This window comes from Mercenaria mercenaria, chromosome 12, assembly GCF_021730395.1.
Source record: "Mercenaria mercenaria strain notata chromosome 12, MADL_Memer_1, whole genome shotgun sequence".
Taxonomy (NCBI): domain Eukaryota; kingdom Metazoa; phylum Mollusca; class Bivalvia; order Venerida; family Veneridae; genus Mercenaria; species Mercenaria mercenaria.
The window spans coordinates 8,273,948-8,296,772 of NC_069372.1; the positions used below are offsets into that span (position 1 = coordinate 8,273,948).

At 34.3% G+C, this 22,825-nt stretch overlaps 2 protein-coding genes and 1 long non-coding RNA gene across 3 annotated transcripts in view; 1 reads left to right on the forward strand and 2 right to left on the reverse strand.

The window, feature by feature from the left end:
• LOC123535376 (uncharacterized) overlaps positions 1-317 on the reverse strand; it is a 120,247-nt gene extending 119,930 nt beyond the window's left edge. The window contains exon 1 of the mRNA XM_053518926.1: positions 30-317. The gene's annotated coding sequence lies outside the window, so the exon portion shown is untranslated. The remainder of the gene's footprint in view (positions 1-29) is intronic.
• Positions 318-8,788: 8,471 nt separating this feature from the next.
• Positions 8,789-14,333, reverse strand: LOC128547209 (uncharacterized). Its single transcript, XR_008366369.1, has 2 exons — positions 14,215-14,333; positions 8,789-10,083 (listed from the first exon to the last, which is right to left on the reverse strand). It is a non-coding gene; the product is annotated as an uncharacterized LOC128547209 (long non-coding RNA).
• A 3,709-nt stretch (positions 14,334-18,042) lies between these two features.
• Positions 18,043-22,593, forward strand: LOC128547210 (uncharacterized). Its single transcript, XM_053519136.1, has 2 exons — positions 18,043-18,150; positions 18,340-22,593. Exon 2 carries the CDS (start codon positions 18,797-18,799, stop codon positions 20,264-20,266), a length of 1,470 nt encoding a protein of 489 aa, XP_053375111.1. The 5' UTR covers positions 18,043-18,150; positions 18,340-18,796; the 3' UTR covers positions 20,267-22,593.
• The last annotated feature ends 232 nt before the right edge of the window (positions 22,594-22,825 follow it).

The window sequence follows — 22,825 nt, forward strand, 5'->3', positions numbered from 1 at the left end:
ATAAAAAAACAGAAACAAAATTGTAATACCTGATTTCTGGGTATGTCCAGTCTTTTAAAAAATCACTGATCTATTTAAGCGTGTTGTTACATAACTCCTTACTTAATCTTTTGTTTTTTCCATAATAAAACCCAAAACATTTTGTAAAACCACTTGTTTCGCCATTAAAATACGTTCTATTTGAAACAAGATTATTTTGAAGGTTAAAAAAATCCTTACAACTTGTTTAAAAGTAACAACTTAACAAGCTTAACGCATATTATAATTTACACCATTGTACTAAATCGTGGATTTATTGACTTTCGCAAAATCCAATAAATATAACGATCGCCGAAATTATGTGATTGTAAAACTAAATTACTTTTGCTGATTTGCCGACAAAGGCAATAATTACAGATTTGATCACTAGTGCAAATATTTTTGTGGAAAGTAACAAATCCGGAATTTCTACGGTAAATTAAGGGACACAAGAGCTGGCGATATGAAATAAATAAATTCTTTTTTATAAATAAAATGTATTGGCACTGAAAACTTTGTTTTAACATTGTGACAATATTGTGGTAGGTATTCACACCAACGTCATATTCCTGAAAATAATGGGACTGAACAGAGGGTAAAGATCACGTTCTTAAACTATTAAAGGGCCATAATGCATTTATTTATGCAATGCTGCTGTCACATTTTTCATGAATATAAGATATATCAAGCTCTTTTTTAAGTCCTATTTTTATACTTATTTCCTCACATACTGGTAAAAGATTTGAATATTTGATTAACACAGAAGACAGTATTATTGAAACCATTGTTTTGATTACCTCTCTTTATATCGCAAACCTTGAAAGATCACGTGCGATTTTAAAAGTAGAACTATTTTAACCATGTAATTGTTCAGTCTCTCTATTTGGGTGGCTGCTTTATCTTTTTATATAAAATTAAAAGTCTTATGGGATTTCACAAACGAAAAGAAAAGACATACATGTCCACAGGATATCATCACCTGTTAGATACATTAAACTAGTTTGTTACCATGTTTGTTTTTGTTTGGGTTACTATCATAATTTCAACATCAAACAAAACTGACTAAATGAAAGTTACGATGCGGAGCAATTTCTGATTTCGGGATTTCGGGATATTGTTTTATCAAAACAAGTTTCATTTTCTCACGGCAAAGAGCCGTTTCATATTGGGCAATTAGAAAGTTAATATCTATATTTTAAGTTCAAACTGCACTTTTACATGGATGCCATGTAAGAACTCTCTCTTGACTTATGTTTTAATAAAACTTGTTCTAGTCGACTTTAAAGATATAACAAATATGTATTAAAACCTAGTCATAGTGTAAATCAAGTTTTGTTCATATTTAAAGCATTATTGAAAGTTGCTTCCTTATAATATATTCCCAGTACTTTGTACATATATATAAATAAGGATTAGCTCGAGTGTTCAAATATTAATTTTTCCCGCTACCGCGATACCCGACACTAATATAGCGAGATCTGTGTTGATTTGCGATACATTTTGTCTTCTACCATGTCCGAGTTTGTTTCTGCGTGCGTCTGGTCGGTTTATAGCCGCACTTACCGCACTTTAACCTTTAGTACGTACTGGCGTCCATATGGACATAATTCTTAGCACGGAAAGCATCTGTTAAACGACTAATTTTCCGCACATCGAGTACAAAACAGTGCATACCACGTAACTGATACAGTATTTATATATTTTCTTTGTATGGTAGCTTTAAAAGAAGTGATCCTCAAAACAATAGTTTTCATATATTTCTTCCGGCGAGATTCAGAAATGTTTTTTTTTCTGTCACCCAAAGCAACATTCCGGCTCACAGTCCCCAGGAATCCGATTGGCATTGTTTCAGATAGGGGAGGCCCAGCTGGGTGGCTTTTGGACAACGGCAATACGTGCTATTGTAAACGTATTCTTGTTTGTTATTATAGCTTTTTCGTACAATCTGATCACCTCGGCCTTTATGCTACGCAAGCATATTTACCGGAGAATACGGAAATGCCCGATGTTGCACGATTGCTTTTTCGTACAGACCGGAGAATGCCGAAACCGCCCCCGTAGAATACGTAACCTAACGGAAATTGCCGATTGTCAACTTCGGGTCAAAACGTACTTGATGTCTATAATAGGTTACACTCTACCAATTCAAGTCCTTATTTATTTCATATTAATAACAAAACATTCAGACCTCATTTTCAGCACTTTAGAGCATTTCAATGATATGAAAACCATATATGGTCATTTAGTATAACATGTCTTCTTATCAAAAATAGAAAAATATTGACATGTTATGTTAAATATAAGAAAAATAATCTGTTCTGAGAAACATCACCCTCTAAAAATGCCCCCATGAAAACAGCCGTTTAGCAGTTACGCGTAGGTAGACATTTTTCGCAAAGAATAAAACTTATTCCAAGAAATTTACAATGAAAATGGTCTAGATCTATTCTCAATACTATAAGCAATAAACATAAGCCAAAAATTTAACTGTCACCTCCTCATGTCACTCATTATACCAGATTTCATCCATAGCATGGAACTACATTTTGGACTACTTCACATGTAACACTGAGTAGTCACTTCCGGTTTGGTGTAATCCGTCCTAATAAAGTACGATATGATCGTAGTCATTAGAAATGCTGTTTCCAAAAATTTTACACTGAAAAAAAAAACTGAAAAAAAAGTAAACTGCATATCACAGATCAGATACAAGGTTCACGATCACTCATTATATGAAAATGATATTTGATACAATCTAATCAGATTTTATTATACATTTTTGACAGACAAGGTTACTGGTCTATATGAAGTGTTACAAAATACGGTTCTTTACAGAAAGGTGTACGATAATATACATAGATCTTACAATATCTTAGTTATCAAGACAGCCAGAGCTTTAACAAATCCTTAAAAGTTCAAGGAGCCCTCTTTGTGGATTTTGTGGATTTTACACCTAAGTTTCGTCAATATTTTGCTTTTGTTGATAACAATTTCAACAAGAGGTTCGAATTGGTCTTAGTCGCTCACCTGATGAGGCCTTGACCTTTTGATTTTGCTTATGACCAAGTTTGGTGAAGAAATATTAAGCAGTTAATTAAGATATTTAATAATTGTTTGTTAATTTCTTTGCTGTGACGTAAGCGGAAATATCTGAACACCCGAGAGAGGGACATATAAGGATGCTACAGACCAAGTTTAATGAAGATTCCTCAACTGGTTCACGAGAAGTCGTTTAAAGCTTTTCTATTTTAACTCTGGTGCCCCTTTAAAAGTTTTTCTTGTCTGTTTTCAGCCCTCGTCGTCCCTGAAGAGAGTCAAACGGATACCATTTGAACAACATAAGAGGGCTATTCAAGGATGCTATAGACGACGTGTGGCGAAATGAAAATGCGTTTTTGCTTCTTCTATTTTTTAGCTCTTACAGTACCCAAGAGTCATTTGAACAAACGTGAGACATGAATATTCAAAGATGCTTAAGGACAAGTTTGTTGACATCTATCAAGCAGTTCATGAAATTTGTTTAAAGGCTTTTCAATTTTAGCTATAGTGGCCCCTAAAAGTGGTGTATCCTTTTGCACAAACTTCATAAAAGGATGCCACTGACCAAGTTTTGGTGAACAAATCTCAAATGGTTCATGAGAAGTCGCCTGAAAGTTTTTTCTATTATAGGTCCGAGTAGGTGGAACCATCTGAACAAATCTGAGAGAGGTCCATGCAAGGATACTACAGCCCTAGTTATGTAATAATTATCAAGCAGTTCATGACAAGTTCTTTCAAGGGTTTACTCTTTTGGCTTTTGTAGACTCTTGAAGTGGTCAAGCGTAACCATTTGAACAAACCTGAAAGGTTCATGCAAGGATGCTACAGACGACATTTGGTGACAATCCATCAAGCTTTTGGCTTTGGTAGCCCCTTAAAGGGGTCAAGCGAAACCATTTGAACAAACATGATAGGTTTAGTTCATGCAAGGGCGTTACATGCCAAGTTTGGTGACAATCCATCAAGCAGTTCATGAGTGCTCAAAGGTTGTTTTATTTTAAGCTATGGCAGTTGTTACAAGGGGCCAAGTGGAACCATTTGAGCAAAGTCTAGAGAGGTCCATACAGTAATGCTACATACTAAGTTTTGTAATGATCAGTCATTCAGTTCGTGAGATGACCCCAGGTGTGCCTCCAAGCATTATTTCAGGCATAGGCCAGCACCTGGGTAGAACCACCGACCTGCCACTAGCCAGATGAATGGCTTCTCCAAATGAAAGAATTCTACACCAAGAGCAAGGTTTTAGAACCAACAGCAGCGGGAGGCAAGTGATTTGAAACCAGTGGCCTTAACCAAGGAGGCCATAAAATAAAAGTAACAGTTGTGTTTAGTTCAAGAATGACTTTAATATCATGTAACTGAAATATACAAAAAAAATATAAATATGGAAAACTAAACATCCTGAATGTAGAGACATTTCACATAAAATATGTTAGTTATAGCAAGAAACAAGTGTATTCAACTTCAATGTTAATGCATGTTATGTTCAGAGAAATCATGAAAAATAATCTATATATGAATGTTAGTTATGAGTTTTTGTTCCATCCTTAACAATATTATGGTGTGTTATTGAACTCAAATCCAAGAACATGAAGAATTTTTTTGAGGATTTTTATGTAAAAAAAAGTTCATCGTTTGCAATTATTTCAACACATCTAATTGCTTAACACCATAGAAGACACATGGCCACCAGTAACTGGTGAAAAACATCGATGAAGATTACTCAATGCTAATTCAACATTACCATGGAAATTACTAATTTTCAAACATAGTTCATTCAAAGAATGACAACTGTGTTACACTCGTTTCTTAGCTATAACTAACAGGACGGATTTACATGATCACAGATTCCTTTTTTAAAACACTATAATTATAAATCAAACAAATCATTAAAATGTAGAAGTTACAAAAATTCAAACATTAAAGTCAATAAGTTAACACAGATTAATCATAAACAAAAGCTATTTTCGACATTTAATACAGTAAGAATGCGAGAAGGTAGCACACTGTTTACCAACAAATATTTCGCCAATTCTATTCTGATGCGAGCTGTACTGTATCTGCTACTTGTATACTGTAAAATTAGACATTTTTGGAAAACTTAAAGCTTCTCATATTTAAAAATGAAATACGTTTGTGTGGTATATTAGAATTATATATGTGAGACATATATACCATATAATCCCGGTCATAAGACTACTTCGACCACAAGACGAGGACCTACTTTAGATAAAAATCTTATTCAAGTATTTTTAACCTTTATTACACTTTTGCTAGTAATTATTTTTCCACACATACAAAACTGTAGCAAGTATAGTGAAAATAAGTGCCACACACAAATTTCTAATTTTACAGTATATAGATGTTATTTTAATGATTTATTTGCCAGATTATTTTCTCAAAAGTATCATATTAACTTTAATGAGATATGTGTTAACTTTTATTACAGTTCTTTTTTTCAAATAACAGCTTTCTTTAATTTTGTATTTTAAATATATTCTATAATCTTGCAAACTTTTCAACACTTCCTAAGTTAAGTTGGAAGCTTTTGCTTTCACTAAATATCTTCTTAGTTTCTACTGCATTTAAAAATAACAAGAAAATAACACCAAAGAATAAAGCCATGAATTGGCACTGAAATATATATTGGTTAAAAGTGAAACAATGGAATGATTTGAACTTTTTTAGAGGAATATAAAGGCACTTCTACTAACAATTCACTATAAAGCATGATTTGAAATACAGACTGTGTTCATTTAAAAATTGATTTGATTCGAACAAGTGAAATCAACAACATAAAGGCCGTATCTGAAAATAACCTCTGTCTCATAATTTTTCGGTGCACCGGTAATAGAACAAACTATATGGCACCAAACATGAAAATGTTTTCAAAATTGTTTAAGTTATAAAATTTTCTGAATTATAAACTGAATTTCAAGAATTGTTTTCTTTCTGGTTCAACATTGTTACAGTTCTTTCCCCTTTTGTTAGACACGTGTTTTTTTACAAATGGTACACATAACTACAAAAAACAATTTAATAATGATAAAACATTGACTAACAAATACTGCCTAGTGAGGTATTTTTAAAATTTATTAAACCTAATCTATTCCCATTAATTCATCTGCATTACAAAATACATGAAAATTCAAGGTGGTTTCATCATCCGCCCTAAAAAACAACTTATTTAATTTAAATTTATGCAAATTTTAAGGACAGCGTACTCGGTCTGCCCCCACCCCTATCCCCAACCCCAATAATTTTGAGCACGCATTATAAAAGTGTGTGTTCAAGCTGGTTTGGGAAATATTTGTACATCAAAATTCAACACCACTTAGACACAATTCGTATTTTTGTATTTCCTTTTATAAAGATTATACAACAATACCACTTACAGAAATGAAGAGCATACCAACTCTGCTTTCAAATGTTTAAAAAATACTAAGTTTTACAACTACTGTTAATAACAAGGTGAAACTTTTCAAATTTATTGATGCTGTAAACATATTGTACAAGCCTATATAGATACTGGCGCAAACATGAAATTTTGTACTAAAAAGATGCTTTTATTTGTAGACAAATGAGACTATACATGAATTATGTTAGTAACCAAGCAATCAGTTTTAAAGAATGTTCATTCCCAAACTCGGAAAACAACTGCAGAATTCACAGAAAACTCCATCCAAAACATTTTCAGCTCTCATTACTTGTACTTTGTATCTAGTATTGATGTCATTAACTTCTTCTTCTATCCTATTGGAGGGAAATAATTGTTTTCTTATATCTAGGCCTGTTTTTGGCATTTGAAATTCATGCTGAGGTATATTAAGTCAATGATTCAGATCACAAGTACTGACTTAACATCAGTTTATTGTACAGCGGGCATTGTTTTATATTACAAGCTGATAGCGCCATACACTAGTAACATAACTTTATACTACCATTGTCTTAAGCACACATCTCTAATATTGCAAGCAGCTCATAAAAATTGTTTCCATAGTAAAACTGGCCTCTCTGCCAAATATCTTTAGTAAAATTTTAAAATCTACCTAACTACAAGTAAAATTAAAATATATTAAGGATAAAAGGGGAACAACTACAATAAAGCTATATCATCTCTCAAGTTACTTTGAATTACCTCCCTTGATATCAGGGTGTTTTGGTTTGCTTTTTTTAAAAAATGTTGACAAAATTTATGATATACTTAACTTTTTAGTGTGTATTTTAAAGCTTATAACAAAGTAAATATTTAGTTTCTATGACAAGTAAAGTATTTATTTAGGACTGGAAAGTAAGCATTTACGTAGATGATACCAACAAAATAACAACAGGGCGGATATTCTCAGCGAGTTAATTCGATGTACAAATATAGAAGGACGGTAACAAGGTATCCAAGTACAACAGTTAAATACATAAATAAAAACATGTATCACAGACTACTAATATCTTCCACTAACAGTGCTCAACATAAAATTATATACATGTACTGAATATATCACCTTTCATATACTTTCTGTAGACAGATTTTCAAATTTTGTTTCATTTGTGTTAGTCATTTTTTAAGTGTTTAAGTCATTTAACTGTAAATATTTAAGCTACCAAATGTTCACAGATTCAGTACAAGAACTGACCTGCTCTCAACCAACAACTGACAACTTCCCCACTCCTAACATTTATAAAATTGGCCATAAAATCATATACCTGTCTTTAAGTGTGATAATTTGTAAATAATTAGATATTATTTTCAAACAATGAATGACCAATATGAGACATAAAATCTTTTACTTATAAAACAACAACAACAACAACAAAACTTAACTGTTTAGCTTTACACATAAATAAGAAGTGCTACAAAACGTTTCAAGAAAAATAATTTGCAAAATGACTTCTATGACCTATACTTAAATATTCTTATTAAGATTAATGATAAATGAAGAAATCCTGAACTGAAAGTGTATTAAAAACAAAAATAACTTATTATGAGCTGAAAAATTATAAATTATAAATATACTGCTCACTGGAGCACTGCTCGAGGGATTCATATTGTCCTGGCCATTTCTATGTTTTCTTTGCTTAAACTGCTCGAAATCCTTGACAACTCCAGCATTTCGCTTGTCCGCTTGTGACCTCCAGCGAGTGTTGTTTCACTGTGAAGTCATATGTTGTATGTATAATCAAAGTGAAATTAGCATGTCACAAAAATAAACATAAAACACATTTAAATTTTTCACATAGGTATGTATGTTTTAAATGTGCAAAGCTCACATCAAAAATTATATCATAAATAACATAAAGCAAAAATGAATTAACTATGAAATAAATATCTGATGAGTGCTGACAAAATGCCGTAACAGTGCAAGAATTTTGGTCGTCATGACAACCTTCTTTACATTTTCACTTTCCAGAACTACATGTATAATTGTATATTAATGCAAGAGTGTGACAACAATTTCATAATTAACCCTTAAAATCTTCAGTTAAATATTCATTTACAAAATCAGTTGAGCAATGTAAACTTTCCAGTAGTGTTTAAAACCGCACAAATGTATTGCTAATTTTTCATCCATTGTTCACTTTTACCATAAAAAGAAATACTACAATTGTGAATGTGTATTTGTATGTAAATTAGTGTTCACACAACAATTATGTAAATGTCAAATAAAATGTATGAATTTTATTCCAATCCAACCCCCTTCTTTGTTGCTATGCAACTGTGGCCATATTGTCTTCCTTTCTAAATTTCAGAATCTATGAACACATTTATTTGTGAAAGTACAAATGTAAAAGCTGTGATTGCTATACAAAGACTTAAAAATGCCATTTTGCTCTATAATATACAGTAGTGAAGTAAGCATGAAACAAGGGAAGTAACTGTGAAGCAAATACTATAGATTTATATATGCATTTAGTGAAATGAAATATTAGACCAGGTAAAAGTTTGGATGAAAATATAACAATAACAATAATAATTTTATCACATCTGCTTAACCCTGACCCTCCTATATTTCTACTTGTACATCTTTCAAAGGAGTGCTTACAAAAAAGATAGACTGAATGGCGAACAGAGCAGATCTTGATCAGACTGCACATATGTGCAGGCTGATCAAGATTTACACAGGTCGCAAAGGCAGAATTAATCGTGTCAAGCATGATAAGGGTTAAGAAGCTTTCTTTTGTATCCTAATTAATAGAACATACAGGGGAGCAAACCCTTGACACCAGTCCTGTTAAAAAAGGCTACTTTCCTATTCATTCTGCGGAAGTAACTCTTGACAATCATAAAATACAGTTTCTTTCTAACAGAACCTGTATGCATTATGGCATTTTTTGCCTGTTGTAATAATATTCACTGCAATAAGATACATATAGGCATGCAAAGTATGTATAATAAATGTATATTTATTGTTCTAAGCTATCTAAATTTCAATTAACATTTGAATAAATATCACATAAACTTTGGCATGTTATGTAATTCATTTCAATCATGCTTTAGTATTATCACAAAGACACAGCTTTTTTGTAGTAATTTTGCGGTCCATTCGAGTATTTATAGTCCATGATTGTAAATATGAACTAAATTCAAGTAACAAGAATTTCTCCTACGAAAATATGTAAAGAGCTTTGAAATGTATTGAAAAAATATCCTTTTGAACTTATCACAGAAAAGTCCTTACTCACAGAGCAAGAAACATTTTCTTTTCATCTTTGCCAAAATGAAAAGACAAGAAAAGTTTAACTTATATATGTAAAGAAAAGTCTTTCTTCAAAGCCTTTTTCCCCAACACTGAAGTTTTGAACAATTTGATTCAATCACACAACATGCTACCATCCTATATATCACTCTATAAAAATGGGAGAATTTTTTTTTACGACTTAAGTTTCATTTCTACTTGAAGTAGGTGGTCTTGCAGGTCTCCGAGGTGGGGACGGGTGCTTGTACCGGAAGTTTGCTGTACTGGTGCTCTGTCGGCCGCGGGGGAGAGGGGGTTTAGCACTACTTGTTCTCATTACGTTACTATGTGTATCCTGAAATTAAAAACACAATTTTTGTTTACCCCATATCATAAAACTTATCATTATTACTCATTTTTTTTTTAAAATAGTAGTGAAATAAATATATAGGGTCTCTGAACTCCATGAAACAGTCTGAAGTGATAATTCTAAGTTTGAAGACCAGTTCAAAAACTTTTGCATCTGATTGGCTGTTACAGAGCACGTTTTTGAAATCAGCCAATGGCATGGGTTTACTCTGAGACTGGCTTCTAAGCAAAGCTTTACATCCTGCAGGCTAGTATTTACTTTTTAAATGAACAAGATACTAACAACTCATTCATAATAAGCTAACACATTCTAAGGAATAAAGACTTTTAATCTAGCCAAATTAATTTGTTTATGATAGTTAAACTAGAGCTGCTTTTGAGAAAAGTGCATGCCTCCCACAACAGCCTAATCATCTGAATAGTAAGTCTGTCTTTATATGCTGTTTGCGGCCTATTGGTATTCACATGTTGGAGTAACCGGCCCACATCTGTGTCTCGGTAATTATACTTAAGGGCCGTAATTCAGAGTGCCTAGGCCGATTTGGCTATTTATCGAACTTAGCCAATGACTTTTTGGCAAATACATTTTGTTCAAGTTTAATGAAGATCAGATGAGAAATGTTGGACTTAGAATGCGGACAAGCATTGTGACAGACACACAGACAGGAGTAAATATGTCTCCTACACCACTGTGTGGTGGGAGACATGACAAGCTTATATAAAATTGAAATGTTGTAAAATGTAAAGTACATTTTCTATGAAATAAACCAGGAGCTGCGTTCAATAAACGCTTGATGCCCCCGGTGGCATCCTTGTTGATACAAAGCAACCTAAGTCCAAAACAAGGTCAAGTTCAAGGTCAAGGTCAAACTGAGGTCAGGTGATGTCTGAAGATGAGGAATGGTCACAGTTTACATCTGCATTAGTATCAAGTCATTCTAGTTAGGGGTATTGATGCTAAACGAAACGGTCCCATTTGATTAACCTCAAATGGACGGACGAAAGAACGGACGGACAGGACAATCGCTATATGCCTCCCGCATCAGTAGATACTGGGGCATAAGAAGTAGAAAAGCACACGTTGCCCAATACGACATTAAAATGAAAATGTTCCAGGCTCTGTTAAATTGAGCTTGTTCATGGACAGTAGTGGAAATGCAAGCTACTATCCATGCCCTCTGAAAAAACTCAACATTTTACACATTATATGTACCAGAATATAATTAAGAGACATAGAGTACAAATCCATGAAAAGTGGCATATGGTTCCCAGATAAAATAACGGCTTTGTTGTGAATGAGAAAACAATGGGCAGAACTAAACAAACTGGAATTTAGAAAGGGTATTTGTGGTTATGGATCATAAGTCAATGTGATTTTTGTACATTCATTAATGTAGCTAAAACTGTAAATCCTTGGCTCGTTTGAACCAAACAGGTAGTTCATATAAAGTCTTTGTTTTTTGTGCCCGACTGAAAAAGGTATTGACAACAACATAATCATGCCACTGAATTATAATCACATAAATATATGCAGGTAATTTATAAATGAATTGAACTAATTTCATATCAATTTCTTTGTAATATAAATAACCTCTGTATTCCCAAAATCACTTTAAAGTATTCCTTTGGACACTTTTAGATTTTAGTTTATTTCACTACTATGAAGGTATGTCAGCTCCTTTTTAAAAATAAATCTTTCCAAAACATAAGAATACATTTGTTACCATAAAAATCTAAGGCAATAGGCTCCAGCTTCACTGATTATTGTGAGATTATTTGATTTCAAGGGCATAATACTTTGTGGTTTTCAGAAAATATGCCTCACCAGGTGCATAAGGATATGTAATGTAACTTTTGAATTTTAAATTGTGGGTTTCGCATTTGTGTACTGAGATTAAAGTTCGTGAATTGAAATTACCATAAAAATTAGTTCATCCTCCCCCACTGCCAAATTTAAAGACTTTACAATAGCAGAAAGTAAAATCTGTCTATGAGCTGATAGAGGAAAGAGTTCCCAGGCTAACACCACATGGTTATGTATGCATTTCTGAATATGATATTACAGTAAGTAAATGCCGTGTATTATAACAACTATCTAGGAGAGACAGAGAGCAGAGGTACCCCAGGCTGGATGTAAAGCACAAGTTCTAAGCCTATTACAGCAATAACAATTTAAGTTATATGCCATGATTACCATCCCAAAAGTATTAGAAATTTTTACAGAATACATAAATGTTGAACTTGAATAATACGGTATGGAATGCCACAAAATAATGACTTAATCAATTAATTATTTAATGGAATGTGTAATAAATTACATCACAATTTGTTGACAATGGAGAAAATTTGAAATTTAACACATGCAAAAAGGGATTTAAATTTTACACTGAGCTTGTAAATATATATATATGAATATTTCATATGTGATAAATGTTACAAAAATATTTACAATGTGCATGCACTAAATTTTCTATTTGTAAAGTACATTCGAAACATTACATGTATTTGTGTGATATGAAAAAGCAATATTTTGGTTAATTTTCATATTAGAATAAATTTTATCACAAAATTAAACCTATGAATACATTGAATGTGAAATATAGGCAGAATTATCGTAAAGTTACCGTACTACCATTATTTGCCCAAGAAATATCCATGCACACAATATTAAACTTACACTACCTCTAAATAGTTTCCTCAACTTTCTCCTCTATGATCTCAGAACTTTCCTATTTATAGTACAACACAATTTAAAATATGAAAAGCTAAATCTGCACATTTTCAACAACAATTTGACCCATCCACAGTTTTTCTGCACAGCAATTTTTACATCAGCTGTTACTAAAACATTTTAAGACAATATGTAAAAACATTTTTGCAGTGTTTATTTATTTAATTATTTTTTTGGTTGGGTTTAACGACACATTTTAGGTCATATGGTGACTTTCCAGCTTTGATGGTGGAGGAAGACCCAAGGTGCCCCTCCGTGCATTATTTCATCACGAGCGGGCGCCCGGGTAGAACCACCGACCTTCCGTAAGCCAGCTGGATGGTTTCCTCACATGAAGAATTCAACGCCCCAAGTGAGGCTCGAACCCAAATCGATGAGGGGGAAGTGATTTGAAGTCAGTTTTGCAGTGTTTAATCATTCCCCATATTTGTGTTTGTTTTGGGTTGAGCACCATTTTTCAACAGTATTTCAGTTATGTGACAGTGGGTAGTTAACCTAACTAGTGTTCCAGGATTCTGTACCAGTACCAATTTGACCTATTCTCCTAAAGTAGCTTCCAACTTCACCACATAAATTACAGGTGGGGAGCAAATGATTTCAGACACAGTGTTCTATTACCAAATCGTCAAAGAGAACATACACCATCCCCAGGAATTGGACTAATGACCCAATGATTCATAGATCTGAGCTCTCCCTATTGAGCTATGCGGGTGGTCCAAGTTTCCTTTTACCAAAGCTAAATTGCTCTCATGGAGATGACTTTCCAATATGAATGAACTTGTGGGGCAGAAGTTATTAGATGCAATTTCAATTTTTACATAGAACACAAAAATACCAAAGTATTATTAACCTTTCTGATAATAATTAGAAATCTATTATAATTGAAAGTATTCCATATACAAGTTATATTTGAATTTCTGTGTTACAGGCAACCAAGATGACTGTTTACCTTAACAAATTTTCAAAACTCTCTACCAGTAACTACTTGTTCTCTGAAGGTAAGTAACATAATTCAGAGGCGGTTTATAATTAAAGAACAACTTTAAATAAAATGTCTTTTAATGTTAAACTGCCAGCCAGAAAATTTGCCTAGTCAGAGACCCAACCTCTCAACTTAGATTGGCAATATTTAGCACAATAAATTGTAAATTAAGCACCAAAAACTTGAAGAGCACAACCATCCAAAGCTAGATTTAGTGTCTCAAAACAATAAAGTTAAAACAAAAGCACAATAAGTCACTTACCAATTTCTTAACTGCTATCTAGAATAAATTTTATAGAATATGTTACCATTTTTACCGCAAAAATATCTAGTCTAATAATTCAAAATCACATCTAAAAGCTATAAAAGTTATTAAAAGATTGACAAGGATGAAACAGACATACCTGTGGAACTGACTGAGACAGTGGTCTCCCTTGATTAGGTCTTGCAGATGGACCCCTGAATCCCTGGGGTGGGGGAATCAATGGACCCACTTCTTCATCCTCATTTACTCCATTGTCCTAAAAAATGAAATAACATTATAACCAATGATTATTACTGTTGACTGCCAAAATTAATTTTAAGTTTACATATTATACTTTATCAGTTTATAGTCATAAAGACATTATATGTCTATGAAATATTTCATAGACAATGCATTTTCACTCTTATTAATGCTTATTGTACCGGACCTCTCACACAAGGTGTTAGATTGCCATATCCTTTTTTTACAAATAACCATGTATAAGTATGCAATTTAAGGCATCATGGGGTCAGAAATCAGATACAGGCTTGTCCGGCTAACTTAGCCTAGCTCGTTACGAATAGACAGCCTGGTTCTTTAACGTGCTCAGTGTATAACACTGATACACACAAAGATTGCCTGGGTTCCTGACCAGTACACCTCTAGTTGGGTGGGAAACACTGAAAAGCGTTTCTGAAAATTCCCGAGTAGCTGCCGGGGATCGAACCCCCGACCTCAGGATTGGAAGGCCAGTGTGCAAACCACTGAGCTATCCGTCCACCACGTTTTGTAAAATAATGCAGAAACCAAGTTTTCAGGATGGCAAGAAAAAGATTTACTCTATACCAAATGAGTTGTAGTAAGAAGAGAATTTATACCAAGGTTTAAGATAATTCCTCAGACCAGCTTATCTTATCCACAAATCACAGGTGTTGTAGATTAACTTTATACATAGTTTATTTTTGTAAGGTTTAGAGTCACACTGACACAATTTAGATCTTTTCCAGCTTTTGATGGAGGAGGAAGACACAGGTGTCCCTCAGGGCAATACATCACAACTAGAACTGTCACAGGAGTGGAATAATTATTTAAATCGGTCAAGCATTTTATGAGTTATTGTCCGGATGCCACGAGTTTGGCAAATTTTAAATTGGAAAGGGCCATAACTACGTCAAACAAGAGGGTCATGATGACCCTATATCGCTCAACTGTTTAACTTGGCCTTGAAATAATCAAGACAAATATTCTGACCAAGTTTCAAGAAGACAGGTCATAAATGTTGCCTCAATAGTGTTAACAAGCTTTTCCTTTGATTTGAATGGTGACCTAGTTCTTGACCCTACATGACCCAGTTTTGATCCTGGCAAAGGGATTATCAAGATAAACATCCTTACTAAGTTTCATGAAGATAGGATCATGAATATGAGTGTTTACAAGCTTTTCCTTTGATATGAGCCTGTGACCTAGTTTTTGACCCCACATGACCCAGTTTAAAACCTGGCCTAGAGACCATCACTATAAACATCCTGTGCATGTTCGTATCAAATCAAAGCATAAATGAAGTCCTATATGGCTGCAAAAGTCAAAATAGCAAACAAGAGGGTCATGATGACCCTGGATCGCTCACCTGAGTAATATGAGCTACATGTTTCAAATGTCAAGATTTGAAAAAACTTGATAGAGATCCACTAGGCAATGCTACACACCAAATATCTAAGCTCTAGGCCTTCTAGTTTATTTCTAGACATTTTTTGGAAGATTTTCCTATGTACAATCAAGTAACCCCTGGGGCGGGGCCAATTTGAAGCTGGGGATCAGGATTTGAACAAATTTTGTAGAGGTCCTCTAGACAATGCTACAAGTCAAATATCTAAGCTCTAGGCCTTCTGGATTATTTTTAGAAATTTTTTGAAGATTTTCCGATGTACAACTAAGTTACCGCTGGGGCAGGGTCAATTTTACCCCGAGGTTCATGACTTGAACAAGGTTTGTAGAAGTCTACTAGGCAATGTTACATATAAAATATCTAAGACCTAGGTCTTCTGGTTTATTTTTTGCAAATTTATGAAGATTTCCCTACGTACAATCAAGTAACCCCTGGGGCTGGGTCAATTTGACCCTGGAGGAGGGGGGGGGGCAAGATTTGAACAAATTTTGTAGAGGTCCACTAGGCAATGCTACATGTCAAATATCTAAGCTCTAGGCCTTCTGGTTTATTTTTAGAAAATTTGAAGATTTTTCTATGTACAATCAAGTAACCCCATGGGGCGGGGTCAAATTGACCCCGGGGGTCATGATTTGAATTTTTTTTGTAGAAGTCTCCTAGGCAATGCTACATGTCAAATATCTAAGATCTAGGCCTTCTAGTTTATTTTTAGAAAATTTTTGAAGATATTCCTATGTAAAATCAAGTGACCCCTGAGGCGGGGTAAATTTTGACCCTGGGGGTCATGATTTGAACACTTTTGTAGAGGTCGATTAGGCAATGCTACATGTTATATATCTAAGCTCTAGGCTTCTGGTTTATTTTTAGAAAATTTGAAGATTTTTCTATGTACAATCAAGTAACCCCATGGGGCGGGGTCAATTTGACCCCAGGGGTCATGATTTGAAATTTTTTTTTGTAGAAGTCTTCTAGGCAATGCTACATGTCAAATATCTAAGATCTAGGCCTTCTAGTTTATTTTTAGAAAAATTTTGAAGAAATTCCTATGTAAAATCAAGTGACCCCTGGGGCGGGGTAAATTTTGACCCCGGGGGTCATGATTTGAACACTTTTGTAGAGGTCCACTAGGCAATGCTACATGTTATATATCTAAGCTCTAGGCCTTCTGGTTTATTTTTAGAATTTTTTTGAAGATTTTCCGATGTAAAATCAAGTGACCCCTGGGGTGGGGTCATGATTTGAACAAATTTTGTAGAGGTCCACTAGGCAATGCTACATGTCACATATCTAAGCTCTAGGCCTTCTGGTTTATTTTTGATTTTTTTTGAAGATTTTCCTATAGAAACAAGTGACCCCTGGGGCGGGGTCAACTTTGACCCCGGGGTCATGATCTGAACAACTTTAGTAGAAGTCCATTAGGCAATGCTATATCTAAGCTCTAGGGCTTCTGGTTTTTGAGAAGAAATTTTTTTAAGATTTTCCTATGTAAAATCATATGACTCCTCGGGCGGGGTCAATTTTGACCCAGGGGTCATTATTTGAACAAACTTGGTAGAGGTCCACTAGGCAATGCTTCACACCAAATATCTAAGCTCTAGGGCTTCTGGTTTTTGAGAAGAAGATTTTTTTTAAAGTTTTTCCTTTCGGTTGCCAACCAGAGTTCTGCCTGGAATTCAATTCTTTGAACAATTTTTGTAGAGCTTCACCCAAGGAACATTCCTGTGAAGTTTGGATGAAATTGGCATAGTGGTTTATGAGGAGATGTCGTTTAAAGTAAAAGTTTACGGACGACGGACGCCAGACGGTGAGTGATCAGAATAGCTCACCTGAGCCTTTGGCTCAGATGAGCTAAAAAGCCAGTTTTCGTAAGGAACAGAGATATTATGCCAAATCTGAATACAAGTTGTGTGCAAGTTTGATTAAAATCAATTGCAAAATGTGGTCTCTATCGTATTCACAAAAAATTGTAGACAGACAACAGACGAAGGGCGATCAAAAAAGCTCACCTTGTCACTATGTGACAGGTGAGCTAAAAATGTAAGGGGAAACACTTTAAGCAGGCAGTGGAAAATCAGGCCCTGGAAAGATTTATTCATGTTGGAAGAGTATGAAAAAGCAATTAATAAAGATTCAGAAGGCAATGGATGGTTTGGTGGTTTTATTGAAAGCTGTTGATGTACAGGGAAACTGTAAAAGTAAACATACAAAACAGAATATTACTAATGGGAAAGACATTTAATATAAATCACTGTAAAGGATCATTAATGTAAGGGACCGAATGCAAACGGTCATCATATACAATACAATGATATCAGAGTTACTTCCCTTGAAAAATTAGTTTTTGAAACCAAAAGAGGAAGTTATAGTGTTTGGAAAAAAATATAATCATCATGTAGACATTAAAATTTTAGTTTTCTGTAAATTTGCCAGGTCAGTTATTCTTTTTCTTATCTTTATCAACTTCTTGTCACATTTTAGTACTTATTTTATTAAAAACTGCTCAAATTAAAAAATGTAAAAAATATCATGTATACAAATCTGGGGCATAAAAAATGAAAATTACAACACAATCATGAAAATATTTTATGAAACTTGTCATGTTCAAAATTATATTTTCAGGATGTTTCATACACCAGATTACTATCACAATATATCCATGAGACTGTCTGAGGTTCTGGATGATATTGGAGCAAATGAAAATATTGTAATGAAGAGGAGGAGGACAGCTTTACTGAGAGAAACTATGCGGACAATCATGCTCAGAGCAACTCGTACACAAACCACTTTTTATGCTTTAGGCAGTCAATCAGAGGGCACCACAACAATAGGACTGCAATCAGATAGTGACATACTTGGCTATACAGATGATATGATTGTGATACAGGACTGGTCTGAATGGACTCCAGGTAATTCTAACTTTCTCATGATTCAGAATGAAACAACACCACCTGGTTATTGTCTTCTACAGCTACTTAGAGATGATGCTCCACTTCCTGTTACAGTTGAAGTGGGTAATTACTTTGTAAATGATACACAATGACGGATCTTGATCAAGAACACAATAATTGATACTGTAATGCCAGAAGGAGATCAGCGACAAGGACCATCATCAGCATCAGCTGCAAAACCAGGTTTTCTTGCAAAAGACATTGTATTAGCAAATCCTTGTAAATCATGGCCCCAGTCATCAAGAGCTTGGCTGCACCAGCAAGAATCAAATACATGGCCAACAGCAGAAATGAAGAAATATGCAAAATCAACAAAGTGTTTTGTTGTTGGTGTTGGCAGCAGAGCAAGTGAAAATGCAGCCTTTGAATGGAGATTTTCTACCTCATTAGCTGAACGCTGCTTGATGTTCAATTTGAATATTACTCAGATAAAATGTTATATCTTAATGAAAATGATTCTTAAAACATACATTTATGTTGAAAATCTTGACAATGAAAGTTACATTTCAAGTTTCATGTGTAAAACTGTTTTATTTCACTGTATAGCAAGTAAACCTTCATGTGTATGGAAGGAGTGTAATATATTAAACTGTTTAAATTACTGTCTATTTACACTGAACAATTGTATATTGAATGAACACTGTCCCCATTTCATTGTTCATGAAAACAATTTAATGGCGGGAAAATTTTCTGCTGAAGTCAAACAGCAGTTACTTGAAAGAATGTCAACTTTGATACCATTTGACGGCATATCTCTTTTTGGAATTCAGACTGACAACCTTGGCGAAAAACTTCAGACTAAGTTCAATATTATAAATGAAGTACATCATGATATACCACAGTCAGATGAGTGCATAATGCTTATAACAGCTAATTTATTAGGTCATATAGCTAAAGCTGTTTTAAAGATAGAGAAGATAGGAAGTTTAGAAACACTATTACAGACAGTGATACAACTAAAAATATACTACAGAGCTGGCAACATGCTAGAAAAGACAGCATGCAGACTTCTAGTACCTCGACATTGTACATCAATAGGATCTCTGATAGCCTCACAGAACATTCAAATTAACAACACAGTTTCTCCTCAAGCACTTACATGGATTGAAGCAGGACTGGACTCAGATGTTGCTTCAAGCAGACTAAAACTTGCATCTATAATGTATTGTGTAGGCAATACAGAAATAGCTGCTTTAATTCTTTCTCATATAGAAGAACAATATAAAATAGAAGTTACCGAGCCTATATGTGACTGCTATAAATTTTATAAATGCGGCTTTAAGACAGGATTTGGTCAACTTTCTGGTCAATATGGTGTAGGATCTTTAAAAGATATTGTTGCATTTTGTGTAAAATTTTCCACTTTGGAAATAAACTGTGTACTACATGAACTTCAGTATGAAATGTTTAGATCAACACAAGAGGACCTGCTACATAGAGGTAGACGTGATAACTGGATGGACTGTGCTGTAGTAGACTCACTTCCATACCATTACTTTCTACAATACAAGACATACAGTTTCCTACAGAGACCCGCGGAACAGCAACAAGCACTGACCAAACTTGGGTGGGTCATTAGAACAGAGCACAATCTTTGACACAGAGAAACAGCACTGAATTTACTAGGGCAGTGCATGGAACAGGAGAACAGACCTGTTGATGCTCTACAATTTTACATGTTATCTTTACGCCACAGAGAAAGAAACAATGCTGCTAGATTTCATGTATGCAGGTGTTTGGCTAATACAAACTCATAAAGATCTACCTACCTGAACTGTCTGGACATTCTGATTTACAACTGACACAATGACAGAAATACTTCACATTTTAAAAAGCTATTATTCTTGTTATGAGCCAGTGAGCTTGTTATGAACCAAGGACCCCACTGGAAATAAATTGAAAAACTTTATGGGTTATCCTGTGGTGTATATATGTCTCTAAATTTATGTACAGTCAAACTTGTGCTAGCGACCACCCGTGAATAGCGACCACCTGTCGACAACGACCGGTCTCTGGTCCCCCCATAGAAAAATGTTCATAAAAAGGCCGTGAATAGTGACCACCTGGCGACCGCGACCAGCGACCGGCCAAATTGATTCCCAAGGGTCATATTTGCCCCCCCCCCAATAACGACCAAGCTGGACCGTTCCGGCTTGAAAATATTTGAAATCCGCCGAATTTTTACGACTTTAGCCTTATAGCAAACATAATAATTACTGCTTGATTGAAAATTTGCAAGTTTGCACCTGCCGAATTAATACATAGAACATAAAGAATGCAAGAAGCTGTAAAAATAATTTTTATCAGCATGATAATGTCTAAATTAGAAGTGACCCTTCCCCGCGAATAAAGACCACCTGTGAACAAAGACCACTTTTGCTTGTTCCGAAGAGTGGTCTTTGTTCACAGGCTTGACTGTATGTTAAAAAGGGTTAGTTTTTTTTAACAAGAGCTGTCCGAAAGACAGCCAAGTTCGACTATTCGAAATATTGTCACAGAAGCAGGAAATTATTACCCAAAATGTTAAATATCATAAGAGTTTTAAGTTCGAAATAGGACATAATTTGACCAAAATGCATATCAGAGTTATGGGACTTGATGCTATCAACTAGTTTTATAACCCCGAAGAAACATGTTAAGTTTCAATTCCATAATCTGCATTAGTTTTGGAGATAGTAACTTGCATGTAAAACTTTAACCAGACTTTTCTAAGTCCAAAAGGGGCATAATTTGCTCAAAATACAAGTTAGAGTTATGGAACTTGACCCAGTGAGCTTGGTAATTGACCTAGAAAAAGAATAAATAAGTTTCAAAGCTATATGCCTTTTGGTAATAGCTGTATGTACTTGCACGCAAAACTTTAACCAGGATTTTCTAAGTCCAAAAGGGGGCATAATTTGCCCAAAATACATGTCAGAGTTATGGGACTTGATTCTATTAACTTGTTTTATAACCCCAAAGACACATGTGAAGTTTCAATTCATTAGTTTTGGAGATAGTAACTTGCATGTAAAACTTTAACCAGGATTTTCTAAGTCCAAAAGGGAGCATAATTTGCCCAGAATACATGTCAGAGTTATGGGACTTGACCCAGTGAGGTAGGTAATTGATCTAGAAAAAGAAAAAATAAGTTTCAAATATATATGCCTTTTAGTAATAGCTGTATGTACTTGCACGCAAAACTTTAACCAGAATTTCTAAGTCCAAAAGGGGGCATAATTTGCCCAAAATACATGTCAGAGTTATGGGACTTGACCCAGTGAGGTAGGTAATTGATCTAGAAAAAGAAAAAATAAGTTTCAAATCTATATGCCTTTTAGTAATAGCTGTATGTACTTGCACGCAAAAGTTTAACCAGAATTTTCTAAGTCCAAAAGGGGGCATAATTTGCCCAAAATGAAGGTCAGAGTTATGGGACTTGGTGCTGTCAACTAGTTTTATAACCCCAAAGACACATGTGAAGTTTCAATTCAATATCTGCATTAGTTTTGGAGATAGTAACTTGCATGTAAAACTTTAACCAGAATTTTCTAAGTCCAAAATGGGGCATAATTTGCTCAAAATACATGTTAGAGTTATGGAACTTGACCCAGTGAGGTTGGTAATTGACCTAGAAAAAAAAAAAAATAAGTTTCAAAGCTATATGCCTTTAAATGATAGCTGTATGTACTTGCATGCAAAAACTTAACCAAGGTGTGACGCCGACGCCGACACCGACGCCGACGCCGACGCCAGGGTGAGTAGAATAGCTAGACTATTCTTCGAATAGTCGAGCTAAAAATCAATTAAGAGATATAACATGTAGCTATTTCTGTGAAACAATTGAATGTTTGCTTGTATTGGAGTTGTTCTTAATGTGATATGTGTAATGTTTGTAATCATGACATATATATTCACGAATAAATCTATTTATTTATCTATATTATCTACACTTATCAGGAATAGTTCTGAATGAGAGTGAATATTATATTATCAGTAAAACTTTGTCACCAATACAGAAAAGGTTATCATATTTGCAATAGGCACTTCAAATTTCACAAATACTGTGTACATATCTACACTGAGATCTAAATAATCATACTTTAAAAATGTTCACCACCGCTGTAAATGAGTAACTTAAAATGCACTGGCTTTAATTTCACTTCTGCACAGCTGAA